This window comes from Muntiacus reevesi, chromosome X, assembly GCF_963930625.1.
Source record: "Muntiacus reevesi chromosome X, mMunRee1.1, whole genome shotgun sequence".
NCBI lineage: Eukaryota > Metazoa > Chordata > Mammalia > Artiodactyla > Cervidae > Muntiacus > Muntiacus reevesi.
The window spans coordinates 68,303,590-68,320,590 of record NC_089271.1 but is presented as its reverse complement, the minus strand read 5'-3'; the positions used below and the strand labels follow the sequence as shown (position 1 = coordinate 68,320,590).

Below are 17,001 nucleotides of genomic sequence, written 5' to 3'. Positions count from 1 at the left end.
CAGCACTACAATTTCATCTGTGGCTTGAGTTCTTCTTCCAAACTTACCAGTTGTTGACAAAATTCAGTTCAACTCTTAGGAGTAACATCGCATTTTTCTTGCTGTCTCTCAGCCTGGGGGTATTCTCAGCTCCCAGATGTCACCCTCAACACTTTGCCACCTGATGCCCTTCTGTCACATATCTGTTTGCTTCTTCGAAGTCAACAGAACATCTGCTGCTACTTCTTGTCTCCTTTAAAGTCTCACCTGATTAGGCCAGACTCACCCAGAATATTACCCCTTGTGATCAATTCAAAATCAAAAATAAACAATCCAATCGAAAAGTGGGCCAAAGAACTAAATAGACATTTCTTCAAAGAAGACATACAGATGGCTAACAAACATATGAAGATTCTCAACATCATTCATTATCAAAGAAATGCAAATCAAAACCACAATGATGTTCCATTTCATGCCGGTCAGAATGGCTGCCATCAAACAGTTTACAAACAGTAAGTGCTGGAGTGTGTAGATAAAAGGGAACCCTCTTACACTCTTGGTGGGAATGGAAACTAGTACAGTCATCATGGTGAACAGTATGGCAATTCCTTAACTGGAAATAGAACTGCCACATGACCCAGCAATCCCACTGTTGGGCATACACATTGGGGAAACCAGAATTGAAAGAGACACATGTACCCCAATGTTCATTGCAGCACTATTTACAATAGCAAGGACATGGAAGCAACCTAGATGTCCATCGATAGACAAATAGATAAGGAAGTTGTGGCACATATATGCAATGGAATATTATGAACTATAAAAATGAATGCATTTGAGTTAGTTCTAATGAGGTAGATGAAACTGGAGCCTATTATACAAAGTGAAGTAAGTCAGAAAGAGAAACACCAATACAGTATATTAATGCATATATATAGAATTTAGAAAAACAGTAATGATGACCCTATATGCGAGACAACAAGAGACACAGATGTAAAGAACAGACTTTTGAACTCTGTGGGAGAAGGTGAGGATGGGATGATTTGAGAGAACAGTATTGAAACATGTATATTACCATATGTAAAATAGATGACCAGTGCAAGTCTGATGCATGAAGTAGGGCACTCAAAGCTGGTGCTCTGGAACAACCCAGAGAGATGGGGTGGGGAGGTGGGAGGGGGGTTCAGGATAGGGGGACACATGTGCACCCATGGTTGATTCATGCCAATGTATGGCAAAATCCACCACAATACTGTAATTAGCCTCCAATTAGAATAAATTAATTAAAAAATCAAATGGTTAGCACAAAGTGTTCTGTGTTCTTATTTCCCTTCTTCTTACTAGCTTTTATAACCTAGTTCATAGACAGATGCCTCTTGTTTTAAAGCAGTGTGACTTTCAACAGTATGTTTCATATTCTCTGTAAAATCAAAGAGAAAGTTATAGAGTAAAGCATGTTCTTAATCTCAAAAAGTCCACCTAGTATGTTATATTAATATTCTACTTTTTTAAAAATATATTCTATAAAAAGAAACCTTTAACAGATGTTTAAAAAACTTTTAAGAACTGGCCCAAGAGGATTCATGGAGAAACCAATTTGCTTTGTGCACAATTGTTTCTGCTGGCTGTGTGCATCTTTAATGTAGCTCTTGCCTAAGGGATAACTCATTCATTTTAACTTTTGTCTTCTGTGTCCACTGAGGGGAAAAAATTCTCATTCACCCTCCTCTGCTCTGGTATATCTTTTCTTGCACGATCATGCTGTGATTAGACTTTTAAGAGTATTTACTATGTGCACTATAAACACTGCAGCTTCCTCTAGTTTTAGCAAACAAAGTCAGTATGTCTATGGGGACATGCACAAATCTCTACATTTCTAAAGATAACTGAAAACATGCACTCTTAAAAGTCATTAGATGAGAAGGAACTTCCCCCCATCCATACAAAATCATTTGGTCTATTTTTGGAGTCTGACAAAATACCATTTAGAAATACGTTCATTTTGTATTTAATGTATACGTGCTACTGCCCATAGTATTACAAAAGGAAAGCCAATCTACTAAGCTTTGTATTTCATTATTAATTTCTACTGTATTTCAGGTAACAACTTGTTACAAAAGAAAAGCAAGTACTAAAGCAGGTCTAGTCTCTTGCTCCTCGAATGTGAACTGCACTGTGTTAACTTGTCTGATAGATTCAGGCTGCTGCTATTATCTCTGTAGAGTATTTATCAAATCTTTTGAGAGACATAGCAAATAAAACCAGAAAGCTACAGTCACTCAAACAGCAAGTCAATTTTATGCAAGAATTTCTAATCCAAAACCATGTGCAACTTTACAGGTTTGAATGAATTTCACTACAGGAAGTAGTGAGAAGCCCTGAGAAATAAGTGTATATCATTATATGTAAGATGTGACAAAGATAATGCACTAAAAAAATCGTGTCAAACAATTTTCAATACCTTTTAAAAGTCAGTCACAGATATATAGTCATAAGAACCAAAAGAAATTTATTTACAAAATTTCTTACTTGACTGGTGGTGAGAACCAACAAACCATCAACTAAGACCCCACTAATAGTCTTCAAGTCAGTTCACACAAGAGAACAACCACTGCAGTTTCTGATAGTTAGGCCAGAAAGATGTCCTTCTGCATATCCTTCCACTGAAAAAGGAGATATTAATACATTTGACCATAGGGACCTGTGCAAGTAGCAACATGGTACTTGCAGACTCACTTGAATCATACCTTCTAGAGTGCTATTCCCTGACTACCTCACATAGTTGTTTCACTACTTTTGTTGATTTCTTTGTAGGCTTCTTTCTCTTTTTCTCCTTCTCTGTTGGCTCCTTTTTCTTCTTCTCTGCTGTTGGCTCCTTTGTCTCCTCCATTGCTGGCTTCTTTCTCTTCTTTGTCCTTAATACCAGTATAAACTGCTTTGTTATAACCTTCTCGATTCCGAGCAATTTCAATGGCAAAAAATTGTATCCTAGGTGCTGAAAGGTGAGTAGAATTGATTATTGTCCTAGTCATAGTTAATTCTCTAAACCTAGTGGAAACTGACAAGTTGAACTAACATACAAAGCATTCAAGTATAGTCATAAGATTCAGAGATGTGGAATTCTAATCCTATACTAAATGAAGCTGAAAATACTTAACCTATCTCCAGTTACTCAAGATACAGTAATGTGATATTTAAAGTTATAACAAAATGATTCCCAAACTATCCATGTCATTGATCCATCAGTAAAGCCAGACCCCTCACTCTCCTTATTCAGAAACAATCCCAGAGGCAAGAAACTCACCAAAGATGGTGTTTTCTTCAGTGTAGCCCTGTGAACAGTTCAGTCGCAGCAAAGTACCATAGTTGAAGTCTTCCACAATCCCATCGAACTTCAAGCAGAATGGCCTCCACTTCTATAAAGGCAAAAAAGATATCTTAGCTAAAAATGCAGAAGGCTGGTGAAGTCAGGCCAGGTGAGGGGCTTCTGTTTCCCCAGTAAGGAAAATAACCACAGTGAAAGAGATTAGAATTGAGCTGATCGCTAGTTTCACTAGCTGTGAGTTTCTGTGCTATCTTTGGTATCTTTAAGCTGGTATTTTCCAACATGAACAATATTTTAATCTGATGAAATACTTAAATCCTTGTCTAGAGATGAGAATTAAATTTTAACTTCTTAAGTATATTCTCTGTTTTAAGTTATTGGTTAGTTCAGCACAAAATGGTTAATCATTCCCACTGAAGCACAAATAAGACAAAGAAGGCATGAATTAGGCCCAAAGTCACAAAGTTAAATTTTAAGAAAGAAGTCCATTCAACAAAGGCAATTTTCCAAAGATCAGTAACAGCCTGCTTAGAGTTAAAAGTTTTCATTCTTCATAAGCCAAGAGTCTACTCTCAAGGAAAACCATTTCCTAAGTATAAGCATTTTAGTGCTCTGTAGAAGTAGAAGATAATCAAGTAAGCAATGCAAAACACAAGTTTTCCAATTATCCACAGCTTGTGATACGATCTTAAATCCAGAGGACTCAAACACCTCTCTGTACTCTATTTGCCAACCTTCTAACTAAGCCTTCTGGTTAAACTACTCACATAAAGAAATTTATTCCTTCTCCCCTGAAAGAGCTAGGTGTGTAGTGATGAAAGGTCCAAACCAAAGTGGAGAAAAAAAACATATTCAGTGAACATGAAAAATCCGTAAGCCAGAAAAACATTCATTTAATAACATATTAGTTTATTAAACTACATAAAAGTCCTGCTTCTTTACATATTTGCCTTAAAACAACCCACCCCCAAGTCTAAAGGTAAAAAAATGTATTCATGATCAATAATTGTTGGTCAGATGCTAGGCAATATTTAAAAGAGAGGATTCTTACCTCTTTAGCTGATTCTGATTTGAGTTCTTCTGGATCCAGTATATCTATCCTGAGATTCTTAAAATTTTCCCGAAACTCAGAATAGATATGGTCATCCACTTTGGTGAGTTTCAGGAACTGTGGGTCAACTGATGAAATCAGCTGCCAGAGAGTAAGAAAACATACAGATGCTAGTCTCTAATTCGTTATACCTCTGTCCCCTCTTCCCCAGAAAATCCTCATGGTTCTCAGGGCAGGAGAGTTCATTAGAATATATAGACAGCCTAGGTTTCAGATGAAATCATGACATAATTCTAAAGAGCCATAATATACTACAGTCCCTTCCACCAATTTAAACTACTTTGGTCCTAGTAATGCCTGGCTATTACCCTCTGTGGGTTGTTTATGCAGTCAAGAAACATTTATTTAGTTCGTACTAGGGGCTTCCCTGGAGAAGGAAATGGCAACCCACTCCAGTATTCTTGCCTGGAGAATCCCAGGGACGGGGGAGCCTGGTGAACTGCCGTCTATGGGGTCGCACAGAAAGGCTTCCCTGGTGGCTCAGTGGTAAAGAAGTTGCCTGCAATGCAGAAGACCATGGTTTGATCCCTGGGCTGGAAAGATCCCCTGGAGGAGACCATGGCAACCCACTCCAGTACTCTTGCCTGGAGAATTCCATGGACAGAGGAAACTGGCGGGCTATGTGGTGGGCTATATGGGGTCACACAGAGTCGGACACGACTGAAGTGATTAATGATTAAGCAGCAGCAGCTGCAGCATAGGTCAGACATCCTTTTGCTGGTTAGCATCAGAACACTGGGCAAAGAAGCACGACTCCTCACTGTCAAAGCAAAATTCACTTCCATACCCCTGTTCTCGGTAGATAAGATTTTAGAGTAATAAAAATTATCTCCAAAACATAAGTATTTAACTTACTGAGAATGGTGCTTAGCAGAGCACTATACACTGAAATTACATATTTAATTCTGCTTCATAAAGAACATAGACAACTCACTTTGTAGTAGATTTCAGCATGCTGCATTGCTCTCATGGCCCAAGCCATCTCGATATCAGGCTGCAAAGGAGTGAAGAATGCCAGGTGAGAAATCACCTAATTTTGCTACTAAAGAACAAATTTAAAAAGTCTGTGGATGTCTAGTTAATGTTCAAGAGGGCTACCAAGCTTGGTGTTACTATCAAAGGTTAAAAACTGGACTAGTGAAGTCTGGAAAATATAATAATCCTCTTGTCCTTATGACAACCAAAAGAAAACCTACACAGCCTAATAAACAAAATGAGCCACTGGCTGTCTCCCCAGCAGTTAGTGAAAGTATAGAAGACTACATAAAGCAACAGATAAATCATCTCAGGACTGAGTTAAATCATTTTAAATGTGAAATACCACATACACCACTGAGGACAAAGTAAGATAACAGAAGTGAGGTTACTCTTCACATTTAAGACGGTAGCATGTCATAACCCATCATTTGTGTTTATCAGATAGCCAATTCCCTATCCTACAATACTTAGAAATGAATCAGTATCATGAAGCAGGCTAGATTATAAAAAGCCTTTACAAAGCACCTGTTTCATCGGAATCTTTTACACCAAATAGACGAATTTATTTCATTGACTCCAGAAAAAAATTTTGCATTTTTACCTCCATGCCTTAGACCATTCCCTTTTCCTGACTGCCAATCCATGTCCTTTGTCCATCTACATTTTGGAGATCCAGTTCCATACCCACTTCCTCAGCGGTTTTCCTCTACTGTCTGGGTCCTTAGGGTTTCTTCTTTGACTAAACTCCTTCGGATCTTATACCCTGATCCGCCAATCTACCAGCATATATCACATTATTATTAAAGCGTATCACTATTTCCATGTCCGTGTGTCTTATAACTCAAAATACGTCATGGGTTTTCTCCTTAGGATCTAAACCAGACACCAGTGAACTTTACTGCACAATGGAACCACCCTGGGACCTTTAAAAAACTGATTCCTGACTCTCTCCCCCGAGATATTGTGATTTAACTAGCATGGATTGCAACCTGAACACTGGGATATTTAAAAGATTCCCAAGTAACTCTAAAGTGCAGTACAGTTTGGGAACTACCCCCATTCGCATTGGGCCTGCGTTTGGGGACCGAAAAGATTAGAATTAATTGAAAGGCGCAGTTTCTGGCAGACACAGGAAGAGTCTACAGAAGATAATTCGGTAGAGGGTTACAATTTGGTGGCGAGCCCTACGGACTGAGTCATACTCACATCGTTGCCATAAGACTCGGCTGGGAGAGAAAGAGCATGTGCCACTGACACCAGTTCCCCGGAAACCTAGGAAAGGAAAAAGAGATGGGGAAGGAACGTTCGAGGTTCGACCCAGCTCGGCTTCCCCACTCACCCGACCACAGAGCAACGTCTCACCAACTCCTCAGTTCCACCGGTCGCCTCCATGTTGCAGCCCACAAAACGTGGTCCCACTTCTCCGAAAATGACTTTTGCCGTACTCCTCCCTCGGTTTTCAGTTGGTTGAAAACGGAGAGCGGGCAAGAGCGACTTTCAACCGGCTGCGCCTGCGCCTGCGCCTGCGCCTGCGCCACACCCTCCCTCGCCTGGAGGCGATACTCCCAGGCCCCTCCTCACTCGCCCAGCTCAGGAACAAAGGTGTGGCTTAGATGGCTGCTGGCGCGCTAGGAGGTGGTTCAAATGTAAATTTCGCATCCCCGCTGCACTGTCTTGCTGTTATTCAAATTTACATTCTCCATTTGTGCTTGCATGCCTTTTCGTTGGGGACAGACATACTTCGCAATACCTCAATCAGCAGCTAAGTTATAAACAAGCATGATACTAGGAAATGGAGTAGGTAGTTGGTCAAGGAAGAATTCTGCGGTAAGATGCTAAATTCACAGCTAAGGTTTCATTTTCTTCCCCTGGGGGTCTAACTCTCTCAAGAATTAGGCGCTTTAGATCATGGGCCTGTCATCCACCATGATTTGGAGAGAGCAGAGGGGCTTTGTATGCCGAATGTTAGAGAGTTGAGACTCTACCCTAAAAACAATGGTAAGCTACTGAAGGCCTTTAACTAGACCAGCCTCATGATCAAACTTAAATCATAAGAAGGTCACTGAAGTACCATATGGAAGGTAAATTTGAGGAAAGCAATACTGGAGGCAGACTAACTAGAAGGCATTGGGTGGTTAAAAACCTAAGCTGAGGCACTGACAGCTGAGATGGAAGTTGAGAATTAATAAGGGAAACAGAATCGTTTTGACTAATTGGATATGGAGGATAAAGAAGAATTAGGATTCCAGTGTGACTCACAGGTTTCAGAATACAATTGGGGGATAAATGTCATTGAGTTAGAAAACACAGGAGGAGGGATGATGAGTTTAATGAAGAACCTATAGAACATTAGGGTAGAGTTGACTAGTCAGAGGGAGATCTGATCAGAGATATAAATCTGATAGTTGATACTTCAGATTTAATTGAGTTGTCCCAGGGAAACCATGAAGAATTGTAAAGATGCAAGAGCAGGAGGCCGACAACAGAACTATTTAGGAAGAAGAAAGGACAGCAAAAAAAGAGAGACAGTTATCAGTGAGACCCAGGAAAGAACTGAAGGAGAGTCTCACAGAAGTCAACGGTAAGAGAACTCTCAGGAGGAAGTGGTGAATAGTGTCCACTACCCTGGGTTGAGTACCCTTAGCCCAGAAATTTTGAAAGGTCCTTGAAAACCTTAGCAAGACCAGTTTCAGTGGAGTGGTGAGGACAGAAGTCAGAGGGCAGTGGGTTGAGAAAGGAGTGGAAGTTAAAGAAGACTTGACAATGAGCATACAAGGTTCTTTCAGAGAGTTTCAGCTAGAAAGAGACATGAGGTCCAATGAATTTCTAAACTTGTGGTAAAACAAAAACAAACAAAAACAGAACAATGAAAATCTGATTGGCATCCAACAGATCTCCAGAACAGTTTTGTATTGCAAAACTGAGACTCTATACCCATTAAACAACAATTCCCCATTATCCTCGACCCCTAGCCCCTGGTCACCACCATACTTTCTTTTATTCTATGTCTTTGACTACTTTAGATACCTCATATAAGTGTATTCATACAGCATTTCTTTTGGTGACTGGCTTATTTCACTTAGTATAATGTCCTCAAAGTTCATCCATGTTGTTGCCAATGTGACAGTATTTCCCTCCTTTTTAAGGCTGAATAATGTTCCGCTTTATGTATACAACACATTTTCTCTACCCATTTTTCTGTCAGTGAACATGTGGGTTGCCTCCTTATGTCTATTGTGAACAGTGTCGCTATGAGCATGGGTGTGCAAATATCACTTCCAGACTCTGCTTTCAATTCTTTTGGATTTATTTCCAAAAGTGGAATTACTGGATCATGGGATAATTATAATCTAAACTTTTTGAGGAAACTCAAGGACTTTAAAAATTATGATGTTAGTTATAAAGATACTTAAGTGTACTGGGGAATTGGCCTTATACAAAAAAGGGTCCTGGAAGGTAAGATACGTGTATCTCCAGGGACATGGAATGAAGACAAGCAGCATAAACAGGAAACTGGTGTGATCCCACCAGATGCTTTCTGTTTTCTCTATGAAGCATGAGAGAGCAACCGAGAGCAAGAGGCATTGTGAGAGCAATAGTCTGGTCTTGAGAAGTCCTGCACAGCAACTCAGACGAGAGGGAGAAGAAAGCTAACAAGGCAATGGATGGAAGTTTTCAGGGATCAGCTAAAGTTAGAGGGCATGATTCTGCAAGGGTAACAGTCTGTATGTAACCCAGGGGTCTGAATATATGATGGGTCATCCACATAGATGCTAAATGCTAGTGAATGTGGAGGCCTGACCAGGATGTCAGTAGACAACAGGAAAATGGAGGGATAGGCTCAAGATGATGGCCAAATCAATGCATAAGTGCATATGGGTAGAATTCCAAGAACCACAGCTAACCTTTTACCTGAGGAAGCACTTAGGTAATTTGCTTTCTCTAATATTTTGGGCAGATTCATCACCTCTAATTCTTTCAAATCTATTAAAATGTACAGTAACAAAAAAAAATTTTTAACAGTAAAGAAAAAAAGATGTATATAGTATGGGCATGTTTTGTTTTTTGTTTGTTAGGACTGTTTTTTCCCTAAATGAGGGAAATTCTCACTATTCAAGTACTCACAGCTTTAGATACTTGCAATGTGAGAGACTTGGGTTCAATCCCTGGGTTGGGAAGATCCCCTGGAGAAGGAAAAGACTACCCACTCCAGTATTCTGGCCTGGAGAATTCCATGGACTGTATAGTCTATGGGATCACAAAGAGTTGGACATGACTGAGCGACTTTCAGAGACCAGGAACTGAGTCCTCACAAGATTGGAAAAGCCAACTGCTTCCATACTGCCAAAGAGCAGGAAATAAAACTGCCACCCAGAGCCTTTCCCACTGCCAGGCAAAGGCACCAGCCCAGGTAGAGGTTACAAGAATAAACACTGGGTTTGTGCCCATACATGTTGTTTCAGATGAACTCAAAGTAGCTGGATATTAAAATAAGAGAAAGAGGAATGTGCCAGGAAGGGCATAAAGGGGGAGAGGTGGTGGACTTCAGGAACCATATCAAGAGAGAAAGACCTTTGGTGTGGAGTAACAAAACTGGAGATGGAAGTCCACTGGGATGATTCTCTCTTTTTTCTGGAAGGGAATCACTGAGCTGAATTTCAGCTTCCTTCTAAGATAGTTGATGCAGACATGCCATAGGTGGACCTGAAGGCATTGCTGATCCTAACTGCTGCTGAGGGATAACAAGGGTGTGGAGAAGATGAAAGCTATAATTGCTGGAGCTAGGGTGCCATGGGGTAGAGGAAAGTATCTCACATTATTGAATAAAAGTTTGTCCAGCTCTTTTTGCGACCTCTTGGACTGTAGCTTGCCAGGCAGTGGGTTGCCATTTCCTTCTCCAGGGAATCTTCCCAACCCAGGAATCGAACCTGCGTCCCTTGCATCTCCTACATTGGCAGGCAGATTCTTTACCACTAGCATCACCTTGGAAAACATAACAGACTCTTAATTTACCCTGAATGAAATGAAAGCTGTTGGTTTTGAGCAGAGGCATTATATGACCTGATCATATATTTTAATAGCATTATTCTGGTTGTTGGATTGATTATCAGTGGGGGATTTGGTGGAGCAGGGGAGAGGGTGAAGCAAGGAAAGAAGTCCAGTAACCTAGGAGGAAAACTGATGGTGGGTTGAAACAGGATGGTGGCAGGGGAGGTGGTGACAAGTGGTCAGATTCTGGATATATTTTGAAAAAACAGCTCATTAGATTTCCGGTCAGGATAAAAATGAGAGGTACATGGAAGAGCAGAGTGAAAGATCACTCTCAAGTCCATGGCACAAAAAACTGGGAAGTGAGAACTGTCATTACCTTCGGATGGGAAATACTGCCAGCGGAGAAGGTTTATAGGGGAAGATGGGGGAGTTCGATTTTGGACTCGTAGATTTGGATTGAATCTTATGCAATTTTCCCAGTGAAACCTTGAGAATAGGCCACGAGCTAAGAGTGAGGATGGAAGAGGCAGTGTTGGAGGTTTGAAGAGAGAAAATAGGTTGTAAAATAACAGGGTGGGCAGGGATGGGGGCATTGGAGAAATGAGCAGTCTGAAGATTTGGACTTAAAGTCTGGTGGAAAGAAGTTTTAGGTTAAATAGAGATACTGGGTGTTCCAAGATCTGACAATGCTCATTCTCTATGATCCAGGTACCTGAGTCCACAGGTGGAGGAGCAGTCTTCCCTACCAGTGCCCCAGCGGGTGACAGATTAAATCTGGGATCACATAACTACTGTTCAGCCTACCCTCTGCCCCAATGAAGTACACCAGGCAATACCTTCCTTCATTCTACCCCCAGATGGAGATACTCTGCCTCCATTTTACCTGAGTTCCATTTGCCCGGAAGGATGGGCATTCTACAATAGTTATGAGCCTCTCCTGAGAGCTCCTGGCATCATACGGAGATTTACACAGATGCTTCTGTCTGCCCACACTGCTGTGAGCTACAGCGGTGGCCAGTCTGAGTTTCCTGTAGCTTTCCTCTTCCTTGAGTTCCATACAGCACCATGCTTTCTAATCACGATTCCCATCAGCACTCTCTGAAGCAGAGTTCCATGTAGGCACCACACCTCAATGGGATACCTTTGAGTACCCAGTAATTAGTGAGATGCATCCAGGTAGGGGTGGCTACAAGAGCTATATTTTGGGGGTACTGGTTGCCCCACATATTCCACAAAGGCCTTACGGAGGAAACTACAAAATGAAAATTTTAAAAACACTTTGGCCAGGAGGGCTGGGGATTGAAGGAGCAGCATCTCAGACGTCTGGACCTTTCTGGCCCCAAATAAGGATACTCTGCAGGCATAATACCTCCTCTGGGTGTACGTGTTACTCGTTGTCTTCTCCGTGAAGTTCAGGAAGATAAAAAGGGCCATGGAGGTGCCCGGGCACCCTCTCCATTCAACAAAGCCCTCCACCCTCACCCAGTCAGTGGTCAGATACAATGTTTTCTCCTTATCTTCATTTGCCATAAATATAAGGAATACACCCCAAACATCTTACATAGTGAACAGATAGCTTCCTGGCAAAAAGTCCTATGTGTCAATTAAAAAAAAAAAAAAAACACCACAAACAGTAATGTGTGCTCTTTAGTAGTAGCTTAGCCATTCAGCAATACAGTCTTTTACAAATACAAATTTTTAGGCCACCTCCCCCCAAGCCCCCCACCCACACACACACACACCACATTTAGAGAAGCACATTGACGTTAATTGGTAGTTTAGTACTATGATCACCCAGGTAAGTCATTCAGAAGAAGGCAGTCTCCTCCAATATTTCCGAAAATTGTTTTCAGTTATTTAAGGTGATCACATGCTGCTGCTCCCCTTGGTCATTTAGCACATCTCATTCAGGCAAGGAATACCATCAAAGTGTCCCTTGGCTCTCCTTTCACTCAAGAAAGAGAACTTCCAAGTTAAATCTGTCAAGACTCAGCATTTCTGAAATGGTATTCAGGAAGAGGGAATGGAGTCTGACTCTTGATTTCTCACTTCATCACCATTATGTTCAGGCAAACATTTGAAAAAGATAAGCAGACTCAGGGCAATTTAGAATTTTATAGCCTCTCAGCTCTCAGAAATCGGGAATTTAAAGGTGCTAAAACTGCACCCAATCAATAGCCCTGCTCACTGAAGGCACATAGAAGTGCAGTATAGCATAGAGCCTTGGTGCTCAAAGTATGGTCCACAGACCAGCGCGTGAATCAAACTCTGCATGCAATTTGTGAGCACAGTGAAGTCTGAAAAGTTCAGCTCTAGTGATTGGTTAGGAGCCGGGGCACTGACTAGAGCAGTGGTTCTCCAACTTGAGTGTACATCAGAGTCATCTGGAAGGTGTTTTTAAACCACAGGTGACTGGGCCTTGACTCCAGAGTTTCTGATTCAGTAGGTGAAGGATAGGGCCTGAGGACTTGCATTTCGACAAGTTCCCAGGCAATACCGATACTATTACTGTTCTGGGGACAACACTTTCAGAAAAAACCTGGACTAGAGACAAAGCTGGATGGAAACTATGGCTGCATTTGTTTAACCTCACATGAAGCTCTTAAACTAAGCCTTAGTTTCTTCCTGTGTAAAGTGGGAATAGGGTACCAGTGTTCCATGTTACTGTGAAGATTAAATGAGGAACTAGGGAGAGGGCCCTTGGCATGGGGCCCGCCACGTGATAAAACTCAAACAGATGTAGCCAATTATTGTTATTATTAGTCAAAGCATACCATGGCAGACATTTCGTCCTCCTCTAACATCCCTTTTCCCCTGTCTCTCCAGGGAATTCTGTCCCCAAAATAACGTTGCTAAATGATACGCAGAGTATGGACAATCCTAAAGCTCGGTGCTCAGAACATAGAGGACAAATCCTGTCACGGCCTGTATCGGAAGAAAAAGGCTGGGGCTGATCTTAGAAAGAAGTGAAGATCACAGTCACCTGCAACCTGCCATCCAACACAATAGGGCAAAGTCTTGCCACTACCCTGGCCTAGACCAGCTGGTGTCCTTGATGTTCCCACTCAACACAAGCTGGTAGGTGCCCTCTAACAGGGCATCAGGGACTCTTTTCAGTATCTGTCTTACACTACAGCAATCAGTCCCAACCTCTCGCCCGCACCCTCACAACACCGGGGCTATTCACTCTGTTTTGTCTATTTAGAGTTCTTTTGCTTCAGATTTTTCCCAGGGTGAGACCCCGTTTTTCCAACTTCCCTTCACCGTGCACCTCACACCTAAGAAAGGAGAAGCACGGCTAGTGATGGGTCTGTAGCCTTTTAACTCCCCGTTTTCTCCAGACCCAGGATAACTGAGGGGATCCTACTGTTGTCTACCACAGAATATGCATGCATGCATTCATTCATTCTTTCATTCAATTTATGATGCTGCTGTCAACACGGTTTCACCTTCTCCTAAACTTCAGTGTGTGTGTTAGTCGCTCAGTCGTGTCTGACTGACTCTTTGCGACCCCATGGATTGGGGCCCTTTAGGATTCCTTAAAATATCAAAGTTGTGAACACTACGTAGGATCTACTATGTACTATGGACCCATTCCAAACTCCTCCCTGTAATTAAAATTCCATCCATAGTAATGCAGGTCTGTGACAAACTCTTCCATTACAGCAAAACAAAGCCCCATAGTGACCTAATCTGGAAAGACAAGATCCCAGGACCCATAGAGAAAGGAGACCAGAAAGGAAGGCAGGCCACAAAGAGGAAGGGAGTCAGGCTTCCCCACCCTCTGCACTCTATGGCCTTCTGTGAAAAGAGGCCTTTAAGCTAGGTGCTCAAGGCCCGAAAAGCAGCTGTTGTCCAGTCTAGTGCCAGCACTTCCTGGTCCTGATCCATTCAGCCCTTCTATCAGAACTTTCTATTCTGATTCTACTTTTGAGAGTCTAGGAGCTACTGCAGGCAATGTAGCAGCAAACATTTCTCTATTTTTGTGTTAATCTAAGCCTCTGTATTAATAAGGCATGAAACTGTAAAACCAGGAAGAAGCTTTTATCCTTATCAATATCATCAAAGGCCATACAGGACCATTCCTAATGTCCTCACCTGTCATCTCCTTGAAGAAGCTGAATCTGACCACCCAGTGAAAATGGGTACACATCCACCACGTTTCTCTCCATCACGTCACGCCGTTTTATTTTCTTACTGTCACTTATCACTATCTGAAATCGACTCGGTAGTTTATTTATGTTCTGTCTCCACTCCCTAGGAGTGGTCCCTGAGCACAGAACCCTTGTGATCTTCAGTGTCTTGGATCTCCAGAGTCTAAAGCCGTGTCTGGTAGGTAACTGGTGCTCAGTGAATATTTGCTTTATGAATGAACGGACGCACGGATAGCTGGGTGAATGATGCCCTCTTAAAAGGGGCTCCGGGGCTACTTGGTTTTCTCTTTCTCTCCCTCAAACACTCAAGCCCCCATCCACAAACTAAAGGGCCAGCAGAAACTTCCCACTAAATAGCTCGAAGGTCTAGGGCACACAGCTGACTTGGGAAGTCCGTACAGCGCTGAAGCGCCATGTCCACACGCCACTCATAAGCGTCCATCTTCGCATTATTCTTCTCGATGACTCTTGGAATGGGCCTGAAAACTAACGCCATCCCCATGCTCGCTCTCAGTCCTCCCAGAAATGTTCGCCACCACAGGGAACATAAGAAACTATCCACAAAATTAATTCAGACCACGGATAGGAAAGAGCGGACCCGAATTCTGTACAACCGTAAGACAAACCGCCACACTTCCCATCAGCCACTGGCGCTGCCCGCCCGGAAGGCCGCGCAGGAACTTCCTGATGCTGTTGCTGTGGCTTCGGGGGCGGGTCTTCAGGAGGCCGCTCTCAGTTCAATTCAGTCGCTCAGCCCTGTGTGACTCTTTGGGACCCCATGGACTGCAGCACGCCAGGCTTCCCTGTCCATCACCAACCCCCCGGAGCTTACTCAAACTCATGCCCATCCAGTCGGTGATGCCATCCAACCATCTCATCCTCTGTCGTCCCCTTCTCCTCCCGCCTTCAATCTTTCCCAGCATCAGGGTCGTTTCCAATGAGTCAGTTCTTCGCATCAGGTGTCCAAAGTATTGGCGTTCCAGCTCCGGCATCATTCCTTCCAAAGAATATTCAGGACTGATTTCCTTTGGATTGGCTGGTTGGATCTCCTTGCAGTCCAAGGGACTCTCAAGAGTCTTCTCCAACGTCACAATTCAAAAGCATCGATTCTTCGGCCCTCAACTTTCTTTATAGTCCAACTCTCACGTCCATCCATGACTACTGGAAAAACCATAGCTTTGACTAGACGGACCTTTGTTGGCAAAGTAATGTCTCTGCTTTTTAATATGAGGCCGCTCTCCTGCCTCTCGATTGTAAATCCACTTCCGCGGTGCCCCACCCGCCCCCAGCAGTTTTGTGGACTCCGCGCTCTAGCTACAGTCGCTTTCCCCTCCCGGTTTATTTCGCTCAGGTTCCTTGGTGGGTCTAAGAGCAGAGATTGGGTCGCGAAGAGAATCTCTTCCCAGGCCGTCTTCATCGCTCAGTGAAACTACGGCCGCTTGATGGCAGTATAACGCTTTAATTGTGTGCCACTCCGCTCTGCCCCCCGCCCTTCGTGTTTGGAAAAAAGTGCTCTTCGGACTCAGAACATAAATTCTATCTCCATAGAGACGGGGCTGTTTTAGGGCGGCCTTGTTGCTCCCATTTCCTTCCTTAAATCTCTGTGGCAATCCGATGGGCAGAAGTGTGACAGTAAAATATTTTTTAAGTGAGTTTCTTTGATTATTAGCTCGCTTTTGTAAACTTTTTCGCCTGTGCTCCGTCCCCCCCCCCCCCCCTCATTTTTTAAGCCGTTGTGCTGAGTCTCACGTAGGGCTTATTTTAGCTTTCTTTTGTTCATTAAATGAATTTCAGTTGAAAGCTCAGAAAGTATGAAGGTAAACAACACTTTAGTATTTTTGTGTTTTGTCCTTTATAACTGGTAGCATTTTTTAAATGTATTTTCCTATTCTAATAAACAACGTTTGAAAGAGTTTCATCTTATTTCACCCTATCAAGATCAAACAGAATTGACCATTTTCTACCCTGATATTTTAAAAGTCCAAAAATATATGCTTTAAGCTTTCTCCTCTTTTCTCTATTTCCTTAGGGGAAAATTCCTGAAAGTGCAACACAACTTTTTCTTTTTCAGGGTTTGACAGGGTTTACCGTACCATTGAAAAGATTGAGTGTTACTTGAATATATTCTTGAAATTGTTTTTAACTAACGTCCCTGTTTGACGATGATGATGGTATTTTAAAATTGTGGTATAATTAACATGCAACAAATATACATGCTTTTCTAATAGGGGTCAAATCTATTACATTAAGGAAGAAGGCCTGAGCTCAATCTGAGTATGACAAAGAGAGCTGGGGGGGGCGGGGTTAGAACAGATAACCAGAGAAAGGGTGTCTGTTGGCTGGAAAACTACAGAAAGGAGGCACTGAGGGTAGAAAGTTTCTCGCTAAACTTGTTGAACAGTAAGTATTCTTGCTGAGCAGGGCTAGGGAGCTAAGACACTATGGTAGGTTTGAAGAACTGG

General features: G+C 42.4%; 1 protein-coding gene across 2 annotated transcripts; it reads right to left on the bottom strand.

Moving 5' to 3' along the window:
* Positions 1 to 2,463: 2,463 nt before the first annotated feature.
* On the bottom strand, positions 2,464 to 6,917 carry PBDC1 (polysaccharide biosynthesis domain containing 1). Of its 2 annotated transcripts, XM_065916347.1 has the most exons (6): positions 6,756 to 6,917; positions 6,600 to 6,665; positions 5,350 to 5,409; positions 4,356 to 4,496; positions 3,284 to 3,395; positions 2,464 to 2,974 (listed from the first exon to the last, which is right to left on the bottom strand). In XM_065916347.1, exons 1-6 carry the CDS (start codon positions 6,783 to 6,785, stop codon positions 2,754 to 2,756), a joined length of 630 nt encoding a protein of 209 aa, XP_065772419.1. In that variant the 5' UTR covers positions 6,786 to 6,917; the 3' UTR covers positions 2,464 to 2,753. The 2 variants fall into 2 exon arrangements, with proteins under 2 accessions (XP_065772419.1, XP_065772420.1); XM_065916348.1 differs by lacking the exon at positions 6,600 to 6,665 and having other exon boundaries at positions 6,733 to 6,827.
* Between the last annotated feature and the right edge of the window lie 10,084 nt (positions 6,918 to 17,001).